Here is a 21,700-nt window from a genome sequence, read left to right as displayed (position 1 = left end):
AAACATAGGGTATATTCTGGGGGCTGGAGGGGAGGGGGTTTGAGGGAGAGGCTCCAAAATCACAGGGTAGCTGCTGGAGCCTCTCCTCAAGATACCTGCCATGTTTCAGGAACATTGAACCAAGGGGTCCAATTCTACGGGCCCCCAAACAGGTTGCCCCTATCCCCACCATTGTTCTCTATGTTCTCTATGGTGGGAAAAAATTAAAACATGTAATCTAAAACCAAGTAATCTAAAACTCAGCCTTTTAAATTAGGGGTTCCATATTTTTAAAAAGCTGTTTTTACTGTCTATATTAGCTTGAGGACTGTTTTGTGAATATTACTTTTGGTTTACCGTTTATTAAAATAGTAATAATATTTGGTTTATTAAAATGTTTATTTATGATTTATTAAAATATTAAATATTAATAAACAAGTTGTGTTGTTTTTAATAATTATATTGTACTGATTTTTACTTAGTGCACTCTCTTCAGCAGGTTTCTGGAGAGATGGCCCATAAATTATCTAACTAACTAATCCCCAGACATTGCCCTAGCTTATTCGCAGTGTAGCATGTAAGAAAAAAATGAGACCAGAGTTGAGCAGTGTGTGATAAAACTTCAAAAGCAACCACTAAGCCATGGAAGTTTGCTGGGTGATCTTGGCCAGTCACACACACTCTGCCTAATCTGATTAACAGGGCTGTTGTGAGGATAAAACAGAGGAGGAAAGAACAATATAAGCTACTTTGTCTTCCCATTGGGGAGAAAGTAAATAAAACAAATTCCATGGCTTCTTCTCTTCATACAATTAGAAAACACGAATAGGAAAAGATGATGTTGGAAATGGGTCTGAAATCATATATGTTTGGTGACACAGATGATATGATTTGCTTGATTTTATTTAAATATGTATATCCTACCTCTCTATAATGTGTCTCGCGTGGCTTAGAATAAAGACGAATAGTAAAACAACACCAATAAAACAGCATCAGCAGCAAACAGCTGTCACCCACCATGAAAATCCAAAGAGAAACTGAGCCTGTCTGCTGAATGCTTGCCTAAATAGGCACATCTTTAGCTGCCATCGGCAAAAGGAGGCCAGTGAAGGGGTTATGTGCCTTCTTCCTTGTACCTTGTGCTTGTCAAGAATTCCCGGTCCAGGGAATTCTTGTTATGGGTGGCCAGAGCTCAAAAACACAAAACCCTGGGCGGGGGGTCCACACACCAGTACGGTAGTCTGGCACCAGCCCCTTGAACTACCCACATAGAAGCCAAGGGGCAAGCTTCTAACCTTACTGGGAACTAAATAGAAATGCCAACTTTGCAAGGTAGGTTACTAGCAGAATGAGTTTCCAGTAAAAGTTAATCAGTAGATGGACGCTGTAGGTCTAAGGTACTGGAATTAGATAGTCAAAGTATTTTTTTATTAATTTTTTATTAATTAAAGAATGCAAGAATATTTCCCAAAGAACAAAGCAATGAGCAGGAAAAACAAGAAATCTAAATAATAAGTTCTAGCTACACATTATACCCTAAATTATAGTTACCATAGGTTACTCTTCTTGGTGAAGTCAGGAAAGATAAGTCTCTTTGTGTGCCAGCACCATGTCTATCCCATGACAGGGTTGGCCCATTGCCTCCAGGAGACCTGAAGCTGGCTTGCTCCAACTAACCCCTAAAAAACTTGAAAGCTAAGCTTCTTAAAGTCTAAGATTTGGACCGGATGGGGCCCTTCTAGCCAATCCAAAATTTAGGTTACCAAAGTTATCTTGACATGGATCTGTGACAACAAAGGGCTCAGAAGAGAAGCAGTTTATGACAGGATGCTCCCTCTCTGAAGTATAAAACAAGCATCAACAGAAAGAGTGAAGTGTGTGTTCAGTGACCAAATGATGCCTCTCCTTGTCACTGTTATTCAAATGTACCAAGTCAGACTTGTTAACTTTCGCATGACAAACCCATTTGATTTCCCCTTTGATTTCTTTCCCCCATGTCTCAGGCCTAAGTTTTGATATGAAGCCTGAACCAATGTTTTACTGCAAGAACAAGGAATTTAACTGGAAGTTCAGTTTTCCTTGGCAGAGCTACCTCTGAGCAAGCTGTCTTTGGCTCTGACTTTAGCTTCCACTAGTTCAACCTATGAAACTTTTTGCTGCCTTGGGCAGATTTGGCATATACCTAAGTAATGTCAATTAGCCCACAGTCTTCATATTAATCATTTCAACCAATTCATTGTATAGGATGGGAGAAAAATGTTTGTCATCATGACATGTTCCCTGCTGTTAAGGTATGATAAAACAAGGTTTTGATTGCATTTGTTAAAATATTTGTATAACACCTTCCCTCCCATCAATGAAGGCTCAACATGGCTTTGATCAGCATATGCCCAAAACTAGGCATTGCATAAGAACATTTAGAACTGCATAAAGACATTTAGAACCAGAACAGAAGAATCACAACCACAATATCAACCTGAACACCCACAGAATGCCTGTAGCCTACAAACAAAAAACTATTCTGTGCAAGGCTTAGGATCCTTGAGACAGGATTAATAGCATCATCATCAAAAAAAAAATTAAGTTTCATGTCTCTTTGGCAGTTTTTCCAAGACACCCCAGCATGATCCCCACTGTTGTACTTGCTTTAAGTACTATGTGCTGTCAGGGGCAGAATAAATCATTTCAACCAATTCATTGTATGGGATGGGAGAAAAATGTTTGTCATCAGAGTTTGGACTCTGGTCTCCTCAAATAGAGAGCTGTATTTGCAACACCATTTAAAAAGAAATGTCATTGCTTTAGTACTTCATCAGTGATGCAGTCTCAATTGTAATTCAGCGCTGCTCTGCAATCCTCTCTTTGTGCTCTCAATTATGAAGAGAGAATTGCATGTTTTGTGTTAACCTATATGTGTCCTTTTACTGTGTCAGCAAAAAGAGGCCCAGCTGCTGCTGTGCTATTCCATTCTGCCTGTCCACTGCTCTGCACAGAGACACAGAGAGGAAGCAATTCAAAAGTAAATATGCAGCCTTAGTAACAACATTATAGGCCATTACATTCTCGAAGTTCTGCTTTTCAGAGACAGCAAAAAAAGCTATTGAGTCTTCATTAATAAAACAGGGCCAGCACTGCAAAGGTATAAGTCATTGAAATGACCCTGTGCCCTAGGAGCAGTTTTTATAATTATACCTTATGTGCTGTGAAATAAGTTGCTTGCGTTTTCATGTAGAACAGTGATACTCAGTGGTTCAGAATCCATATGTGACTTTTCTGAGCACCATTCCCCCAATGTGGGCACCTGAGACATGCATCAGGAAAGCGGGCAACATCCTTCCACAGTAGGGCTTGTTAGAAGCAGTCGGCTTCCTGCCAGGAATGGAAGCAAATGTGACTCTTGCGTTTGATGGTAATTGCAAACGTGGTTATCTGCAAGCTACAGGTTAAGTACCACTAATAGTATCATTAAGAGATTGGGTTTGCCAAGGCATGTGCGTATAGTCTAATACTACTGAATCAATTCGCTACTACTGTATACCATGAGCATATATTGACATTGCCCTGATCTGGATGGCCCAAGCAAGCCCTAGCTCATCAGATCTTGGAAGCTAAGCAGGGCTGGTCCTGATTAGTGTTCGGATGGGAGATCACCCAGGAAGTCCAGGGTTGCTATGCAAAGGCAGGCAACAGCAAAGCAGCTCTATTTGTCTCTTGCCTTGAAAACCCTATAGGGTTGTCATAAATTGGCTCCACTTTCCACTGCCATATTAAACTAGAGGCCTCTGTAGCATCTTAGAATGTTCAACCACTTAGCACAGATTATCTTTTTATCTATTCAACATCCCAGTTAAGGTAGGTCCATGTTTTCCTCATAGTGTACATAGGAAGCATCTTGCTTTAAGGGAACCTAAGAAGTTCAGGGCTTAAGTAAAACGAACTGGGTACATTTTGGTTCACAGCTAAGTCTTAGACAGTCTGCTACACTTACACTCTATTTAGGATAGTGTCTAAGTGAGTCATCCACAAGTAGCATATTGCTGTGCCACATAACAACTTCCTGCAAAGCTCCTAAATGTATGTTGCTTTTTTCCTTTTAAGATGCTTTGCAAAAATTGTATTCTGCACAATGAACAAAGGGGATCCAATGAAAAACAAACTGTTTCAATATATTTAGACTTCTCACCTTCAAATGTTTCTTTTCCATTTCAGACTAACCTTAACTCTACAAATGATGCATATACTTATTTATGTCAATGTTTGCTATTTCCAAAATGCTTTACATGAGTTATTTATAACATATTTGAAAAAAGGTCCATCAAAATAATTTAAACAAATCCAAGGATCAAGGTCTGGTCTATGGCATTTATTTTTCTAAAAGCTCTTTAGCAAAAAACAGCTCCACCAAGAATGCATCTGGTAATGAAAATTCTTTGAGGAATAGTGACAGTGACTCATCCTACTATTCCAGGTTGGCTTGTAAAGCTGCTACGATGCAATAGGTTGCATGCTATACATTAATGTACGTATCCATACCACCCATTTACTCACATGGGTAGGTTACAAGAACGATTCTTCAGCAGTTCTACCTTGTTTCTTGGTAAAAAGATTATACATTTCTTTTTTCAAAAACAGATCTCTGTCTCACAATAAATATTTCAGATACTGCAGAAGGAATTGTCCCCTATGTATTATAAATGTAAGTAACAGCTTGGGAAGAGGCGCCATGCAGGAAGCAATGTTACTAAATCAAGCCTGTGACATGAATTTTTCAGTAGGACTGATATATCTGAAGATACGTTTAGAAGTTCTGTAGTTTGTTCCCTGAGTCCTCTTCTAAAGAATGCCACAATTTAGTGTAGTGCTTCTTTGACTAAAATTCTTGTGCTTTTAATATATAATATACACATCATATGTTAAGGCTAATGTGAGATAAAACACTTGGCAGAGCATTCTTGACAACAGGCAACTGTGAGTGTGGCCTAGATTGTCATAGCAGAAAAATAACATGGAACAGGCATTCCTCTTACTACTGGGTACAAATAGAGATGGAGAGTATGATGCTGGCAGGTTCCAAGCATCCCAGTATTGCAAATAGTTGAGTAAGGGTTCCATCCATCAATCGGTTTGATGTACAGATGGATGACCAAAATCAGTGTCCTGATCCATTAGATGGAGGTCAATGAAAGCGACTGACAGGGCAGCTTCTACTTCTCAGTTCAGCCTTTGTGTGTTAAAAAACTATTTTGTTTACTTCACCTTTCTCCACCTTTCTCTCCTCGAGGTTAGACTACTAAACACTCTCTACATGGGGCTGCCTCTGTCACAAATCTGGAAGCTGCAGCGAGTGCAGAATGCTGCAGACAGGCTGCTGATGGGCCTCCCTGGCCGGGACCACATCCGCCCTGTGCTGAAAGGGCTGCACTGGCTTCAGGTGTCCTGCAAGGCATGTTGTTTAGTTGTCAAACCTCTGCACGCTTACCTGACAGAAAGTCCAATTGAACAATTTGCACTTTATATTTTATTGTTGAATTTTATCTATTTTTGTAGTGTATCCAGCCCTGACAGGGCTGGGCATGTCCGGACTTGCCCCGGGACCAAACCTGAAGCTTCACACCTAAAGACAATGGGCCAAAAGGATCCTAGCCGGCCCTATCAGTGGGCTAGGTCCCAAGCCGTGAGGCCAATAGGTCTCTCGGTTACTGTAAATATCCTATCGGGAAGTGGGGTGTGTGTTTTGGTGGTGGATTCTGAGGGAATATAAACCGGCCTGCGAGCCGGCCCCAGTGTCTTGTTCCTGACTAAATAAAGGTATGCTTAGCTGAAATCACTCTCCGTCTGCATACTTTTCACTTTATTATTGTACACGGCCTTGAGCCTGCTTGTCAGGCAAGGCGGGATAATTAAAATAATAAATAAATAAATAAATAACAAGATTTTAAAGCAGCTTACAGTGATCTCCACTGCTCCATTTTATCCACACGACAACCCTGCAAGATAGGTTAGGTTGAGAGCATCTGACTGTCTCATTCCCCTCCCTCCACAAGAACTTTTTTCAGTTCTTTCAGTGGAAACATTTTGAAATTATGGGGAGCACTAACAGAACTCCTATGAAATATTTTCTCCTTTAGAATCAGTGAAATGCTTCTTAAGGCAATGTTAATGCTTACTCAAAACGTATACAAGAAAAAAATCTCAGGAATTTTTCTATTTTTCTGATCAAAAACCAAACAAAAAAACGAACAAAAAAACTCCTGTGACCCCCCCCCTTTTTGAATGAGTGTCTCACATAAAATACCTACCCATTTTGAGTAAAACTTATAGCATTAGATAATAATAAGTGAGAGCCTGCGATGCTATCAATTTCCCACACCTTACAGCTCAGTCGGGGAGGCAGGACACTCATGAGGAGGAATTCCATATCCCCCCCTATCACTGAGGCTGGCAACGCTCCACCACCTACCACTCAGCGGCCACCAGCATCCTTTGCTGCTGTGCCCAGCCCCACAGTGGCTGCCAGCATCCTCTACACCCGGGCCCACAGCAGTGGCTGGTGTCCTCCTCTGCTTCTGCTGAGTTTGCAGGCTGTTGGCAAACCGCTGCACCCAGGCCTGGAGTGGTGGCCAACGTCCTTCTGTGCTGCGGCTGGGCCCGGTGCAGTGTTTTTCCACCATAGTGGCCAGGCTGCAGCAGCTGCTAGTGCAGCTGGGGGCCCAGCACAGCTTCTGGTATACCTGGTGGGCCTGGAGCAGCTGCTGGCATCATTCTCTGCTGTTGCTATCAGGCTGGACTGGCGTGGTTCCACTGTCATCAGGTGACAGCAAATGTAGGTTTTTTGGGGGGGTGTTATTTAACCCCTCCTTTAATTTTGTTGGTTTCATATTTTTCTGCACACCTGGGGAGTCAGCCAAGTGTGTGGAAAAATCTCTTCAGCCTCCATGTGGCCCCGATCCATGAATTTAGCTATCTGCAGATAACAGCCACACCTGGCTAATAGTCTATAGATCTTCCCATATAAACTGTAGACATATACTGTCACAGGAGCTCGACGACGACCCTTCACTGTCCTCGTCACTTGAGCTCCCAACCCTGCCAATGGCGGCCACGTCGCCTCGTCCCCTTCCTTCTCCTCCAGGAGCATGCTGGCCTCAGACACCTGGACGGGGGAGGGCGGTTACCTCACCAGTCCCTTCATTCCCGTCCCTACTGTATGACTCTCTCTCTCTCTCTCTCTCTCTCTCTCTCTCTGGGCAGCCGTTCATCCAGGAGTCATCCCTAGCCTCCTCCGTTTCCACCCTTATATCTCCCCCCCCTGGTTCCCATGATGCCCTGCTCCCCCTGGCACCCTCCTCCTCCTAGGGCCACGCCCCCTTACAAGACCCTCTCTTGCCTCTGCTACCCATGACCGCTGGGCTCAGCTCCATGGGTGGGCTCTTGCACTGGGCCTGTGGCCCGGCGCGGCCGTCTGGCCCTCGTTCCTTTGCTCCTGACTTGCTGCCTCCTCCAGGGCCCGGATGAAGCTGGGGGCTGGGGCGTTCCTGCCCATCTTGTCGGCCCCACCTTTCTCCCCGTGGGAGCCTGGGCCCGCGCAGCCACCGCCCTCCCCGCCTGACCCAGCTCCCTTTGTGATCGGGGCCATAGCTGCGGGCGTCTCCCCCGTCGCGCCATCCCCGCTGCCTCCCTCGGCCCCTCCAGCCACTTAGGTAAGTCGGGAGGGAGCCGCGGTTCGCCGTCCCGGCTCTGCGTGGGGCCCGGCGTCTTTGGCTCTGGGGGTTGGAAGTCCCGTCCTCGGGACTTGGGGGGGGAAGTCCCGTCCTCGGGACATATACACATTTTCAAGAATACAATTTTTATGCTAGCCAATTATAAACAATGTATTTTATATTGTTAAATCAGTAAAAATATTTTAGGCTTGATAGGTTAGTTAAATTTCCCCCAAATTTCCACACACACACCATTGTAGCTTCAAAATTTCTGGAAATTTTACATCTCTAGGGATATGTTTAGTTTCAGGCTAACCTGAGATACCACATGGGCTGGGGTGTGTGTGAAGTGCTGACATTAGATCATTATGTAATATATGTTGCTGCTAATTTTATTTTAGACTTATCTCAGAAGAGTAAGCACTAAATAAAGCAGCATTATGAGCATAATTTAATATTAATTTTATTGAGCACATCTGCCACTGAAGCTTCAGTTACTGGCAGAAATGCATCTATTTCTCCAATGACAACAACAACCAAACTGCTTTAAATATGTCTAGGAACATAAATGATTTGACTATCCCCCCCCCAAATGTAAGCATTTGTTCATTTATAAAGCTACTAATGTCAGAAAGACAGTCTTTTAAGCCTATTCCCACACCTCACCTTAAGAGAGAGACACAAGGTCATAGCTCTTTATGGCTTAACCATTTAAAGTAACATAAAGTAAGAGAGAGCTCAAAGTAGATAAATGATTGATTAGTGGCAGATCAATACAAACAACCATTACAGATCAATTATTTTGAGGAAGAGGGACATTTAGAAAAGTTTGTCAGCATTTAATATCCCTATAAAATTGCCAGAGAACACTTTCAGTTTCAGCTAAGTTCACGCTGTAGTAGAGATACTTCTAAGCTGCTTTGGATGTAATGTGAAGCCAGAGCCTTAGACCACGCTAGAGTCAAAACACGAACAGACAGGACATGTTTAACCCTAAAAAGACATAGGAATTGATCCCGTTCTCACAGTACTCAGTGTATATTTGGAAAATGACTTCCAGGCAACTAAGGCAAGATTCATCTCTAGGATTTAAATGGCAGAGGTAGCCATATTGGGTCACAGGAAAATTCAAAAATTTTACTTGAGCCTTTTAGCATTGTAATTTCATTTTTATGCACAACAATCCTGCAAAATATATCAAACTGAAAGCTTACAATATTAAAGGTCACCCAGCAGAGTTCACAACTGAATAAAAACCAAGTGCACCTTTTTTACCACCACACTATCATGGAGAAGGCATTCATCCAAAATAGCCCATGTGGGAAAAGCTGCAATGGAATGGGGACAAATTATACAGTTTCCCAGGGCTTTTTTTGTAGAAAAAGCCCAGCAGGAACTCATTAGCATAATAGGCCACACCCAACAGCAGAAACCAATTAGCATATTAGGCCACACCCCTGACAGCACAGCTCATTAGCACATTAGGCCACACCCCCATGTTACCAGAAGTGTGGTTATCCAGCCACACCCACCTTTTGCTTCTTATTCTGTTTACCTTGATTGTTGTCAAAACCCAGGGCTTTTTTTGTAGCAGGAACTCCTTTGCATGTCAGGCCACACACCCCTAATGTAGCCAATCCTAATGAGTTTCTGCTGTTGGGTGTGGCCTGTTATGCTAATGAGTTCCTGCTGGGCGTGGCCAACTTGGAAGCCAGCCGGAACTCCGTTCCTGTGCGTTCCTGCCCAAAAATAGCCCTGCAGTTTCCACAAGGTAACTTTTTCAGATCAACAATTTCCTCTCTATATAAAAAGTTGATTCCATCATGCAGCATAAAAGGTAGATAGATACTGTAACATCTTAGCATCATACATGTGTGCTAATGATGAGATGAAAAAATAAGAAATTTTACATTTTAGATGAGTAGAGGAAAATAGCTTACATTCTTATACTGGGCAAGAGAAGCGGTGGTCAAAATACAAATATATGGACACACAGACATGCCATGCAAAAAGAAACAAGTACAGGAATTTTGTAGAATGACTGAAAGCCATATGAGAAAGATATATAGTCACTGTGCTTTCCCATACAGCCCCACATTTGCACAGTTGTTCAATTACAGTGTGTGTATATTATACATATCACATACACACACTATATATCTGTGCTTTACAAATTACAAATTAACCCCAATCCATTTTGTTAAACAGCATTTTCTAAAGTGTTCTGGGAAAAATGCAGAACCCATGGCTGAAGGATAAAGCATGCTCCAGTACTTTCAGAATGCTCTTTACTAATTTATCCATTAAAAACAGATCTAAATGGCACTCACTTTTATTTTAGAACAGTATAGCATTGCATTTTCAACCCTAGTGCAACTTTTCTGCTGGTAAATTCATCAAATGTGTTACCAGGTATTGCTTATGTTACATTTCAAAGGTCGAAATGTCATTTCCCTCTCCCATCTTTCTGTGTGTGTTTTCCCACGTGGAGCCATCTTTCCTATAGAGTCATATTCAGAATAAAGTGAGTTTTTCACATAATTTACTTCAGAGTATTGTAAACTGGGGATGGTCAAATGCAAATCAGGACAATACCAACATCAATTAATTGTGTTCTTTATTACAATGATTCTCTTAAAACCTTTTCAGAAGTTAAGAAATAAGGCATTAATTTAGACCTTTAAAACTCCCAGTTTTCAGCCTTCATTGAAAGAACAATTGACTAAAACTTTGACTCTCTTACATAAACTCTCCAGCTTGTATTAGACAGCATATTTACACTGTGGAAATTCAGACACACGTGAACTAATTCCAGTTGAGTAGCTATGTTAGTATGTAGCAACAAAGATTTTTAATGTGAGATATCATACAGTAGACCTTGTTATCTGCCACAAAAGGTAAATACAGCCAGAGGTCATTTCGGGGGGGATCGCAGTTCCCCCGGGGGAGGTACGGGGGGCGGAGCACATGATGAAGCCCCGCCCCTGCTTCCGGCCGCCCCGCTTCCGGCCCTCATTCAGCCAGGAGGAGGCAGGAGAAGAGGGAGGGTAAGTTGCTTCCTCCCTGCCTCTCCCCACCCCTGCCTGCCTGGGGCCAGGGAGGGCCTTTGCGGGGCTTCCTTGCACTCCCGCCGGCCTTGCAGGTCCACCGCCAGGCCCCTCATGGGGCTCGGCAGTGGAGCTGCAAGGCCGGCGGTGGCCGGGACCCTTGGGGGCAGGGTGTGTGGCCTTATGACACACTTCCGGTGATGTCAGGGTGTGTGGCATATGCTAATGAGTTATGCTAATGAGTTCCCCTAGCTCTTTTTCTACGAAACGACCCCTGAATACAGCATCACAGTAAACAGTGGTCTACAAATACCTGAAACATTCCCTTAATTGCACATCATTCAAAAACAGATTTTTTTGTAGTGAAATCACTATACTGCCACTTTGACATGACTACCATATATTGCATTACTACTGAAAACATACTTTCAACAACAAAAAAGGTCTCCATATTTCTTTGACACAAGCAAAAGTATCTCAAACTATATTATTCTGAAATGCTTACAAAGGTAAGACTCTGCAAAGTGATTTTGTAAATGGCTTCTTCATAACTTGTTTATTAAGAACATGTTGTCAGTAAAGATGATGCCATTTTGTAACAACCTCGTAGTGCCACCCACACTTGGCTTCTTTAGTTGTCACTCAGTACATGGTGATGATGAGATCATTTGGCAATAGCCAAATGGCAGATATGCCAATTTTGTCACTTGGAAAGATATACACATTGAGGTATTAAAGCTACTCTAATGCCTGAATTTCCAGTTTGCATTCATTCTGATGTGTTTACCAGATGTGCAATATTATTTTACCCTTATTGACATTTTCCAGATGTGAAAGACAATTTTGCAAGAGCTGAACATGACAGGTAAAAGCAAATTATGCTGCAAGAACCCAGCTCTTCTACAAATTAAAGTACAGTTAATAACCCAGGCTTTCTAAAGCTTAAAACAAAGCTAAGTGGTATGAAAGACATAAAAGCTTCCTTTTCCTTCCCTCCTGGGTTCTCCTCTCCTTTGAGTGCTCTTGAATCTAGTGTGCAGATGTTAAAATGGGCTATTTAGCTGATACAGTTTGCTTATCTGTCATATTCCTAGTAGTCATAGGCTATGGTCACACAGCAAGCCTATAGCAATTTGTTCCCACTATATTTTTGATTGGGGATATTTTTCGCTGGTTGGGATGATCACACATCCCTCCCCAAACTGCTTGTATCATGCGACGAGGCTTCAGGCACCGTCCAGATAGCAACTGTTAGCCGTGAATGCTCAGTGGAGCTTCCATGGACAGAGACAGTATAGCACTGATTATCCAGTCTGTTAGCCGTGAATGCTCAGTGGAGCTTCCATGGACAGAGACAGTATAGCACTGATTATCCAATCTATTAGCCATGAATGCTCAGTGGAGCTTCCATGGACAGAGGCAATATAGCACTGATTATCCAATGAAGAGGGGGGGGTCACAGTAAAGTTGCCAAGCTTGTGAGTGTCTCTCCCCCCAGCCAGTCTGCTCCGGAAGAGCCAGTGCTGGGGGAGGTGAGCTCTGGGTTCGGCCAGGCACACCTACTCCAGCCCAGGTGAGGTGAAGAGGGAACATGCAGCACCAGGGAGCAAGGGAAGAGAACCAGGATGAAAGTGCCTGCCCGTCCGCCTTCAGAACGCTCCTCTACTGGAGGCATTGCACCCCCCCACTTTGCTTTGAGCCCACTGCAGAGGGGGAGGGGCTGTCCTATGGCGATTGACCAGGCGTCTGCAGGGCAGATTTCCAGGTGGAGGTTCTTTCATAGGGCGGGATGAATCAGACCTGGCAGAGAAGGAAGCCAGTCAGCAAGAGGAGCCTAGCTGGAAACCTCTGAAAGAAGGAAATCCAGGGACCGATTGGGGGGGCAGGAGAGAGGCGAGGAAGAAGTCTATGTACGCTTGAACGTTCAGGCAATGAATATATTCAGTGCAGGATAGCTCTTGCGCACAACGGTGGAAGCTGGGGGGGGGGGACACACATCGTGAGAAGGACGTTCAGACGACCTAATTGCGATCATTGCAAGAGATGGTTGTCCAGATTGGTGACATTGCGGATTCAAGGCACAAATATCCAGAAAGTACTTGATTTTCCAGGTGATGGAAAACTCGCTAGGGAACCGGGAGGATTACGTGAGTGAGCCCACTTTGGTGCGGGAGACAGATGCCGGTGTCTGATCGGCAAATTTACATGCGAGAGGGAACAGCGGTGAAACCCGATCAAAATGACCATGTGACCACGGCCATATTGTATTTATTAGAACACAATCCTTCCAGAAGTTGTGCTATTATACATAACAAAGGTAATTTTAAAAGCATGCACTAGCTGCAAAATGGGCTCAAATTATAGTATTTTACTATTAGGCAAAGAGCTGGAGAAGGAGAATAGGAATGGACAAGAGACCATTACCTGCAAAGTACTGGAACAGTACTCATCTGATGCCAATGTATGCTTCGGGCAACTGGGAGATACTTTCTCCATTGTGAGTTCACTTGAATAAACTCATAAAATGAACACATAAAAAGACTGTACACACTGCATGCACATTAGGCTTGTGCCTACAGGCCCCAGCCACTCTGTGCACAGCCATATTCACATTCACATTTTAAAAGAGCCTACGCATACATCAACTGTATGTCAGAGCACTGATTCATGATTGGAGACCCTTTCTCTTTAGCAGGTGATTTTGCTCCTTCACTGTTCCTTCTCAGCACAGTTGCCTATACCTTGTGGCTACTACCAGTTTGTAGAGGTCATAAAAGGTTTGCTGGGGAAAGAAGAACAAGATTTGCATTCCTTGTGCCGCCATATCACTGGATCCAGCCAACAGCCTTGGCAACCTGTTTCACCTAATTAGCAAGCACATCCCCTGCAGTGCGCAATACTCAAACTCCTTCTAATCCGAAAAACAAAGGACTCTTTCTAACAACAATTCTACTACCAATAGTTAAACGGCAGAAACAGCTGACATAGTACACAGAACATTTTGAGACTCAAAAAGTTTTTCGTGTAACTGGGACTGTGTACATTTTCATTGTTTGGGATTGGGGATTTGTTGCTAGGATAACCCTTTAGCCCTCTGGTTCTTTATTTAGGTCTTTCAGAACTCCTTTGACCTGCTGTCAGATTACAACACGAAGTCTTAAAGATAAATACCATGGACAACAGTTTCCTTGGCTGACCACTTTCCAGCTTAACAATTTTAGCCTTAACAATCTGAGAGCTCATTTTTGCATATCTAGAGAGAGAGAACAGTGAAACTGTATGAGTTACCTAATCAGTCTTGCATATCATAGTCTAGGACAACCCTTGTCACAGAAATTTGTTTATTCTATGTTTAATGAGCTTAAATGGGTGTCTATAATAAGGAAACAGCACGGAGGGGGGAAATGAAATACATTCCTCTGCATTTGATACTTTGGAGTAGAGTGCAGCAATACTATAATGTATAACAATGGCATAGAACCAGCAGCCAATAATAAAATGCTGTAACATGAGGCATCTCCTCCAACAAAGACCAAGAATGTTGTCTCCACAATGCTTCTAAGCTCCATGCCTTGAGAAACCAGCATCTATGTGCTATTGGGATTATCATATAATGTTGAGTGCTTTTAGCAAGATACTCTGTAAACTAAAGCAAAACTTTAAGGCATGTCTCTAAATGCAGCAGAAGTACTCTAAAGCTCTCATTATGAGAACAAAAAGTAAGTGTCTAATTAATGGAATACAGAATATTGCAGAATATTATGGAAAAAATAGATATTTCTAGTATAAAACCCTGTGCTAAACCAGGACAATCCACCCCCCTAAGCTCCCTGCAGGTTTGCTTCCATGATCCAGACAGACCACAGCATGCTGCAAAGAGAGCAAGCGCATTTCTGAAAGGTGGTAACCAAAGAAATTGATTGATATGGCTTGTGCAAATAGACGTGCAATGCATTTCATCAGAAGGCAAAACAAAACACGAAACAAAACCCACACGTCCCTGGTACACTGCTCAGGTTTACAAAGGAAAAATTCCTTAGATGGCTGAGGATGTTCTATGCGACCAGTTTTGTGTGAATGCAGGCACACTGGTTGAATATGGTTTGACCGTCTCCTTCAATATTTTGCTTCTACTACAGAATATCACTTCTTCCAGGCACTGAAAACAACAATGTTTTGCACTTGGAAATACGAAATTTCTGTCCTTGCAGTCCCAAGCAGCAGTTACATGGCAGCAGTGCTCAGCCACTGTATGAAGTGTGATAATTTTTACACTGCAATACTTTGGAGGCTATGAGAGCACAGCTGTTGCATAACACGGTGGATAGCCCCACCCCTGGTTAAAGCTGCATAATATTCTGGGCTCCACTGAAGGGAGACCTTCTTTAGGTTCGGAGTAGAAACACGCATTAAGTTTCACAGAGACTACAAATGTACCTTAAGTATATTGTTCATACAGTCACAAAAACAGTGATGCACAGTTTATATGGAAGTGAGGGGAGCACATTCCTTAGAAGCTTTTAGGGAGCACTGTAAGACATTTCATTCAGCAGAGCTCTTCATGGAGTATAGGTTTGCAGGCATTTTATTACATCAGAAGGGATTTTGGGGTTTTATTGCTGTTTGATGCTTCGTTATGTAAGCTGCCTTGAGCCATGGGGGGGGGGAGGTAATGACATTTAATTATGTAAATATTAAAATAAAATATAGCCCATCCTTTAATCATGGTTAAGGAACCAGAGACAGGCTGAATATCTATCCTCTCTCCCTAGCAGTTCACTTCCTTATAATGAATTCTCCCCATCACATTTAAGACCAGTGCCAACATAGAGCATAACACAGTTAATTCTACTTCCAATATCATTTAACTGTAAATGTCTGGAAAAATGTTAACTCATCCTTAAGGGGGAGAGAGAAGGACAGTGAGCTGATTTACTAAGGGGAAGGAAGGGAATAAACCATTCCTATGGCACATCATCAATTCTTGCATCATGGGCAATAGGCGGGCTATGCTTCCTTCAACATGTAAAGTAAAGGTAAAGGTTCCCTTGCTCGCAAGCCAGTCGAATCCGACTCTAGGGTCGCGGTGCTCATCTCTGTTTCAAAGCCGAAGAGCCAGCGCTGTCCGAAGACGTTTCCGTGGTCATGTGGCCAGCATGACTAAACACCAAGGCACATGGAACACTGTTACCTTCCCACTGAACCTATTTATCTACTTGCAATTTCTTGCTTTCGAACTGCTAGGTTGGCAGGAGCTGGAATTAGAGACTCCGTCATGTGGCACACTCGGGTCTCGAACTGCTGAACTACTGACCTTCCACAGCCTGCAGTTCAGCGTCTTAAACACTTGAGCCACCACAGCTTTGACATAGACAGAACAGCAAATTATAATGTGTTTTGGTGATCATAATCACAAACACCGTAAGTTATTAAAAAAGAAAAAGATGTAACCATCCATGTACATGCAATGCCTACCAACTTCAGAAGAGCACCAATCACAATGCATTTGAGTATCTTTAGGATGCAGAAAACTGTATGTCTTGGGCACATAAATGCAAACAAAAAGCATTTTAGGACACTAATCTTCATACAATAGAGAATGCTTTCCTATCTCTAAGAGACTGCCAGATCACTTGAGATTCCATATTGGCTGGAAAATTAAAACTATCTAAACCAGTGATGAGTTAGAGCAATAAGTTTTCCAACTTTCTACTGATAAACAACTCTTTCCAAATTGGTTCATACCTATGGAACCCAACCACTTGGAAGTGGACCCTGGAATATGTTTTAAGGCATGTATACAGATTCCAAACTTCAGTTTGCAAGAGGTGAGCAAGGTTGTTAATGATAGGACATTCTGGAAGACATTAATTCATAGGGTTGCCATAAGTCTGAAGCAACTTGACAGCACTTAACACACACACACACAGAGTTCACACTGGGTATGGACTAGGCATCTCATGTCTCATTAGAGATGCTGAAGTCCAGTGGAAGGGGGAAAAGGGAAAATATCCCCATGAAATGATTTCTCTTTTAGAATGAATTAATGTTTAAGACAAAGCTTTAAAGTAGAGTGGTTAAAATGTCAGACTCGGATTGGGAAGACCCAAGTTCAAATCACCAAACATCCACAAAAACTCACTGGGTGACTGTGGGCCAGTCATTGTCTCTCAGCCTAAGTCCACTTCACACAGTTGCTATTGTGAGGATAAAATGGAAGAGGGGAAAGCAGTACTGTAAGCTGCTGTGGGTTTGCATTGCAAAGTGGGATATAAACAGCAATATTGTTCTTGCTATCCTTTATTCCCTAAAATAAAGCCAGTTTGGTGGAGTGGTTAAGAGCGGTGGACTCTAATCTGGAGAACTGGGTTTGATTCCACACTCTACCACATGCGGCTAGCTCGGTGACCTTGGGTTAAGGTTGCCAGGTCCCTTTTGCCCGCTGGTGGGGGGGGACTTTCCAGGAGCAGGAAGTGATGTCGCACTCAATGTGCCTGCATCACTTGAAAGTGATGTCAGCGACATCAGGGGTGATGCTCTGGATTTTGGACAAAACTCTATGGTAAAATCGGCATCAAGCTACAGAGTTTTGCCCAAAATCTAGAGCATCAGCCGTGACATGCCAACGTCATTTCCAGGTGACACAGACACGTCGCATACAACGCCGCTGTTTTGGGGGGGATTTCCTCCCATCAGCCAGCTGGCTGGCAGCGGGCAGCAGCCCACAAAATTGGGGGAATCCCTCGCACCCACTGGGCGAATGGAAATCCTACCTTGGGTCAGTCACAGTTCTCTCAGAACTGTTCTCTCAGAGCTCTCTCAGCTCCACCTACCCCACGGAGTGTCTGTTGTGGGGAGAGGAAGGGAAGGAGATTGTAAATCGCTCTGAGACTTCAAGTGGCAGGCAGGGTATAAATCCAACTCTTATCCTTCTTCTAAAATGCTTACTAATTAACTGTATAACTACATAAGATAATGTGCAATTGACAGTAACCGTACTATTATCCAGCAGGACACTCTCAAAGCACTTTCAGTTCCTTAAAAAACAATTGCCTATTTCTGTTCTTAGTGGTAGGCTGTGTTCAGACTGGCACATTTTACAAACGGATTAAACCAGCAGGATCACACAGCCACATCTGTCAGGCATTATCCGGGTGTACTCACCCCATCAGAGGACAACTTGGAGCCGGGTTAAAAAGCCACCACCTCTGAAGTGGTGTTTTTGTTTCCCCGCACATTCATTGCGCATGGCCGGATGTCTGAACATGGGGAAGTGCACGCAGAACGGATTTGGCACTGTGAACCTGCAGATCCGTTCTGCTGCTACAAAGGCGGTTTTTTTAAAGACTTGCCTATGTACGCTTGCATGTGCATGCGCACACACATGGTGTTTGGATTTATTTTTTTTGCAGTGCACTCCATGGCTGAGGCACCACAATAATATGGAGGCTTTACAACGGGATGTTTCCGTGGGTAACCCACAGCAGGGTGTACTGTGTGGCTGATATATCCCACTACACTTTAACCCGGTTCAATTAGAGGCGGCACCATACTGCGCCAAGTCGTCAGAGTGATCACAGCCCTAGAGGTGTTTATTTTCAGAGTTCTTTCAAAATGTGTTTTTCTTCTATTTCCAAACAATGCTATATGGAGGGTAAACTGTTTCTAAGACAGTTCTAATAAAGTTTCTTGTGCTTCCTACTATGTTGACTGTTTCTTCCACTCCCCTGCATGCCCCCACAACCAACTGTTAAAATGATGAAGTACTGTAAATGAATGCCATGCCTAACACTGGGTACATCGGTGACTAGTGTTTGGTTAAAATGAAGTCATTTATACCTTTACATTTCATAACAGTGGAGTATGATGTGGTATTATGTATTTGACATTAAAGTAGTAAGTAACTTTAGAACTAAGTATACACTGTACATTCCCCCCCTCTTCCAAATTTCTTTTCCAAAACACCATGCGTTTTGTTCAAGGGTTCAAAATTTCCATATATTTTATGTACAGAGCTATAGCTCATCATAAATATGTATACAAAATAACATACAAAATAAATATGTAACGTGTGTTTATGATCACCACTATGTGAGGTTTTCTAGGAGATCTACTTGGTATATTTACGACACAAATAAAGAACAGTAAAGTTTCAAAGGTGACTTTTTAAAACATGTTTTGAAACTAACCTTTCCATCAGAGTTTGTTGTTACTTTCTCCACTTTGTTCCTGGTTAACAGCCTTCTCACCTGTTCTTCAACTTGTACGTTGAATTTCATGAAAGTCACATAAGTAATATAAGCACTCAGAAGTGTTAAGCTTTCCCACCACATAATTGCGTTATCCAAAAAGAAGATGATTAGCAATATCAAGTCCATGATGTAAAAACTCACATCCCGAAACAGTGGCCACCAAGTAAGGTGAAGTACCTCTTTAGAAAACAAAGCACACATTCCAATAACAAACAGAATATTAAATACTGCAGATCCAACTATTGTCCCAATGCCAACATTGCTGTGAGATATAAAGACGCCTATCAGAGAAGTAAAGAGCTCTGGGGCCGAGCCACCAGCGGCCATGAACGTTGCTCCAGCCACATCATCAGAAATTTCCAGTTTTTCCGTGATGACTGTCAGTGACGGAACAAAGAACTCATCACAGACAAGGGCTAAGGCTATGAACATGTAAATCATTCCACAAATGTGTAGGAGTACAGCACCCTGTCTTCTTTGTTCAAGAGTAAAAAGATCTTCCGGATATTCTCCCTTGGAATGTTCAGAAACATTCTGATCAAGTTTCATAAAAAAAGGTGGATCTAGAGTGCCATTTTGACTCTGGTCCTGAATGTTCAAAAGAATTCTTTGATGCATTTGCGTTAACTTTTGGCTAACTAGATTGTTTGTCATTTCGCTGCTATAAGATTCCAGCTCAAAAAAGGCACTAACTGAAAGAGAGAGTGTGCTAATGGCCATAATTCCCAGGAGAAGTCCTGTTATTCGTATCAGTCTCAGTTTTTTCCTAACATTTTGACGCTTCTTACAGTCAAAGGCTGGGTCTTGCACACACCTTTCCTCAAGCGAACTAACAACATGGTTTTTACACTGAGCCATTGTACGTCCTTCCTGTGTCACTGTGGCCCAAGGATTTAGAGTCACAGAGGTTGTTCTGTCATTCCTTCAGAGTTAAAGTAATAGGTGTTTCGGTGACCTTCTTCAGAATGAAGGGTTTTTATGCTTCATGGGGAGCGTATACATTGGTTGTGCTTAAAAAGCAAAAGAGAAATATTTTTTATCAGTTTAGATGTTAGAAACCTGATATGTGAAAATATGTTTTCCTGTGGAAAAAAAGAAGTTAAATACTATTATATGCAATCAAATAATCACTGCACTAAAACAAAACTGATCTAAGGCTGCTTCACTTATTACACAGCAATAAACCCAGGCTGTCCATTAAGAGTAGATTCAGAAGGGAATCTTCCTTTTTATAGCTGATTTGAGCTATATTTATTTTCTTTGTTTTCTTACAACTATGGCTGGACCCATTTACTTATTTCTTTGAACAGAAGCTAGATCTGGCTACTTATAGGACCAGGCATTACAGGAAACCTCTGCCCAGCCCCCCCTCCCCCCTCCCCAAACCTTTCTCAGAACATTGCATTATGTGTCTTTGGAAATATATATTGCATGGATGGAATTGTACAAATTCATTATTAAGTTAAAAAAAATCCAAAGACTGCAATGTTAGGAAGACATACATAGCTATTTGAAATATCCAAATATGAATGGAGGGAGTATGATAGGCTGAGTGTGCCAAGGATTTTTTTTTTGTTTCTTTTGGTTTTTTTGAAGCTCAGTCACCAGTTCTGTGGAGCTGAAGCATCAGTACCAGTATTTAAGCGACTTTAGCTAGTTGATACTCACTGAAGTCAACCAAAGTATACCGGCTTAAATCCAGGCACTTTACCAGAGCTTTAGATCCATCTGAAAGTTATTTATTTCAGATATCAAATCACTAACGTATCCAATTATGAAAATACAGTCAGCAACATTGAACAATAAAGTTAAACTCCATTCTCAAAACTGTACCACTGCCTTTTAACAGTACAGTGAGAAGACTGAATAGTACTGAAGATGAAACATTTACCAGGGGGTAAGTCAAATATGTCGTTCTCCCTTTTATACGTATTCAGTTCATGTGCATAAACCTACATTTCTATCAAGTAAATACCAAATATGTAATTCATCTATACAATTGTTTGAGAATAAATACTTGGAAATTTATTCCTGTAAGTATGTGAAAAGACTGCAAGCCAAACTTCAGAACACGTTTACGACTACAGCGCAGAACAGAAAGCAATGCATCTTCAGACCTAGAAATTCACTGTTTCTGCCTCTAAACTCTTTAATCTACAGTTTATAATCCCACACCAGTGAGACAAACAGAAAAGAGATGGGCACAAAAGACTATACAGTCTATTATAAAAGCAGAAGTTAACATTCTTCCAGACTCTCTCATGACTTTTCCCTCTTATCCTACCAGAGACTTGGCCTGAATTGAACACATCCACTATTAAGTAACCAGGATATACTTGGGGTTGCAGACTTAACTATTCTCAAAGCCTCTCCTCATTCAATCCCTGGTCATCCCTCAGATTCACTGCCTTGCACTTTTCCTAGTGAACTGATCCAATTATCATAGAGATCAAACGCTCCTTGTACTGTCTTTGCACTTGAGGAACCCCAGCCTATTATGAGGAGGCTGAAATACTAATTTCTTTCCAGCCCAGACCATTATTCCCCAAACACTGAAATTCCCAACACTGCACACGGAAGGGGGAGGGATAGCAGTCAAAAAGAGCAGAGGTTGTTTTTGGTTTTAATTTGCCAAAAGGAACAACCACCACATTTCCTCCCAAGAGTCCTGTGACAAACTAAATAACAGAATACTGTGAACAGAGGCATCTGAGGGAATATT

General features: G+C 42.3%; 1 protein-coding gene across 1 annotated transcript in view; it reads right to left on the bottom strand.

The window, feature by feature from the left end:
• The window catches only part of SLC24A2 (solute carrier family 24 (sodium/potassium/calcium exchanger), member 2), a 115,262-nt gene extending 95,426 nt beyond the window's left edge, over nucleotides 1-19,836 (bottom strand). Inside the window, exon 1 of the mRNA XM_015427773.1 lies at nucleotides 18,916-19,836. Within this exon, the coding sequence (XP_015283259.1) occupies nucleotides 18,916-19,836 (921 nt within the window). The remainder of the gene's footprint in view (nucleotides 1-18,915) is intronic.
• Nucleotides 19,837-21,700: the final 1,864 nt, after the last annotated feature.

This window comes from Gekko japonicus, unplaced genomic scaffold, assembly GCF_001447785.1.
Source record: "Gekko japonicus isolate JY-2015 unplaced genomic scaffold, Gekko_japonicus_V1.1 scaffold487, whole genome shotgun sequence".
Taxonomy (NCBI): domain Eukaryota; kingdom Metazoa; phylum Chordata; class Lepidosauria; order Squamata; family Gekkonidae; genus Gekko; species Gekko japonicus.
The sequence above is the reverse complement of the archived record's forward strand: the minus strand, read 5'-3'. Positions and strand labels throughout refer to the sequence as shown.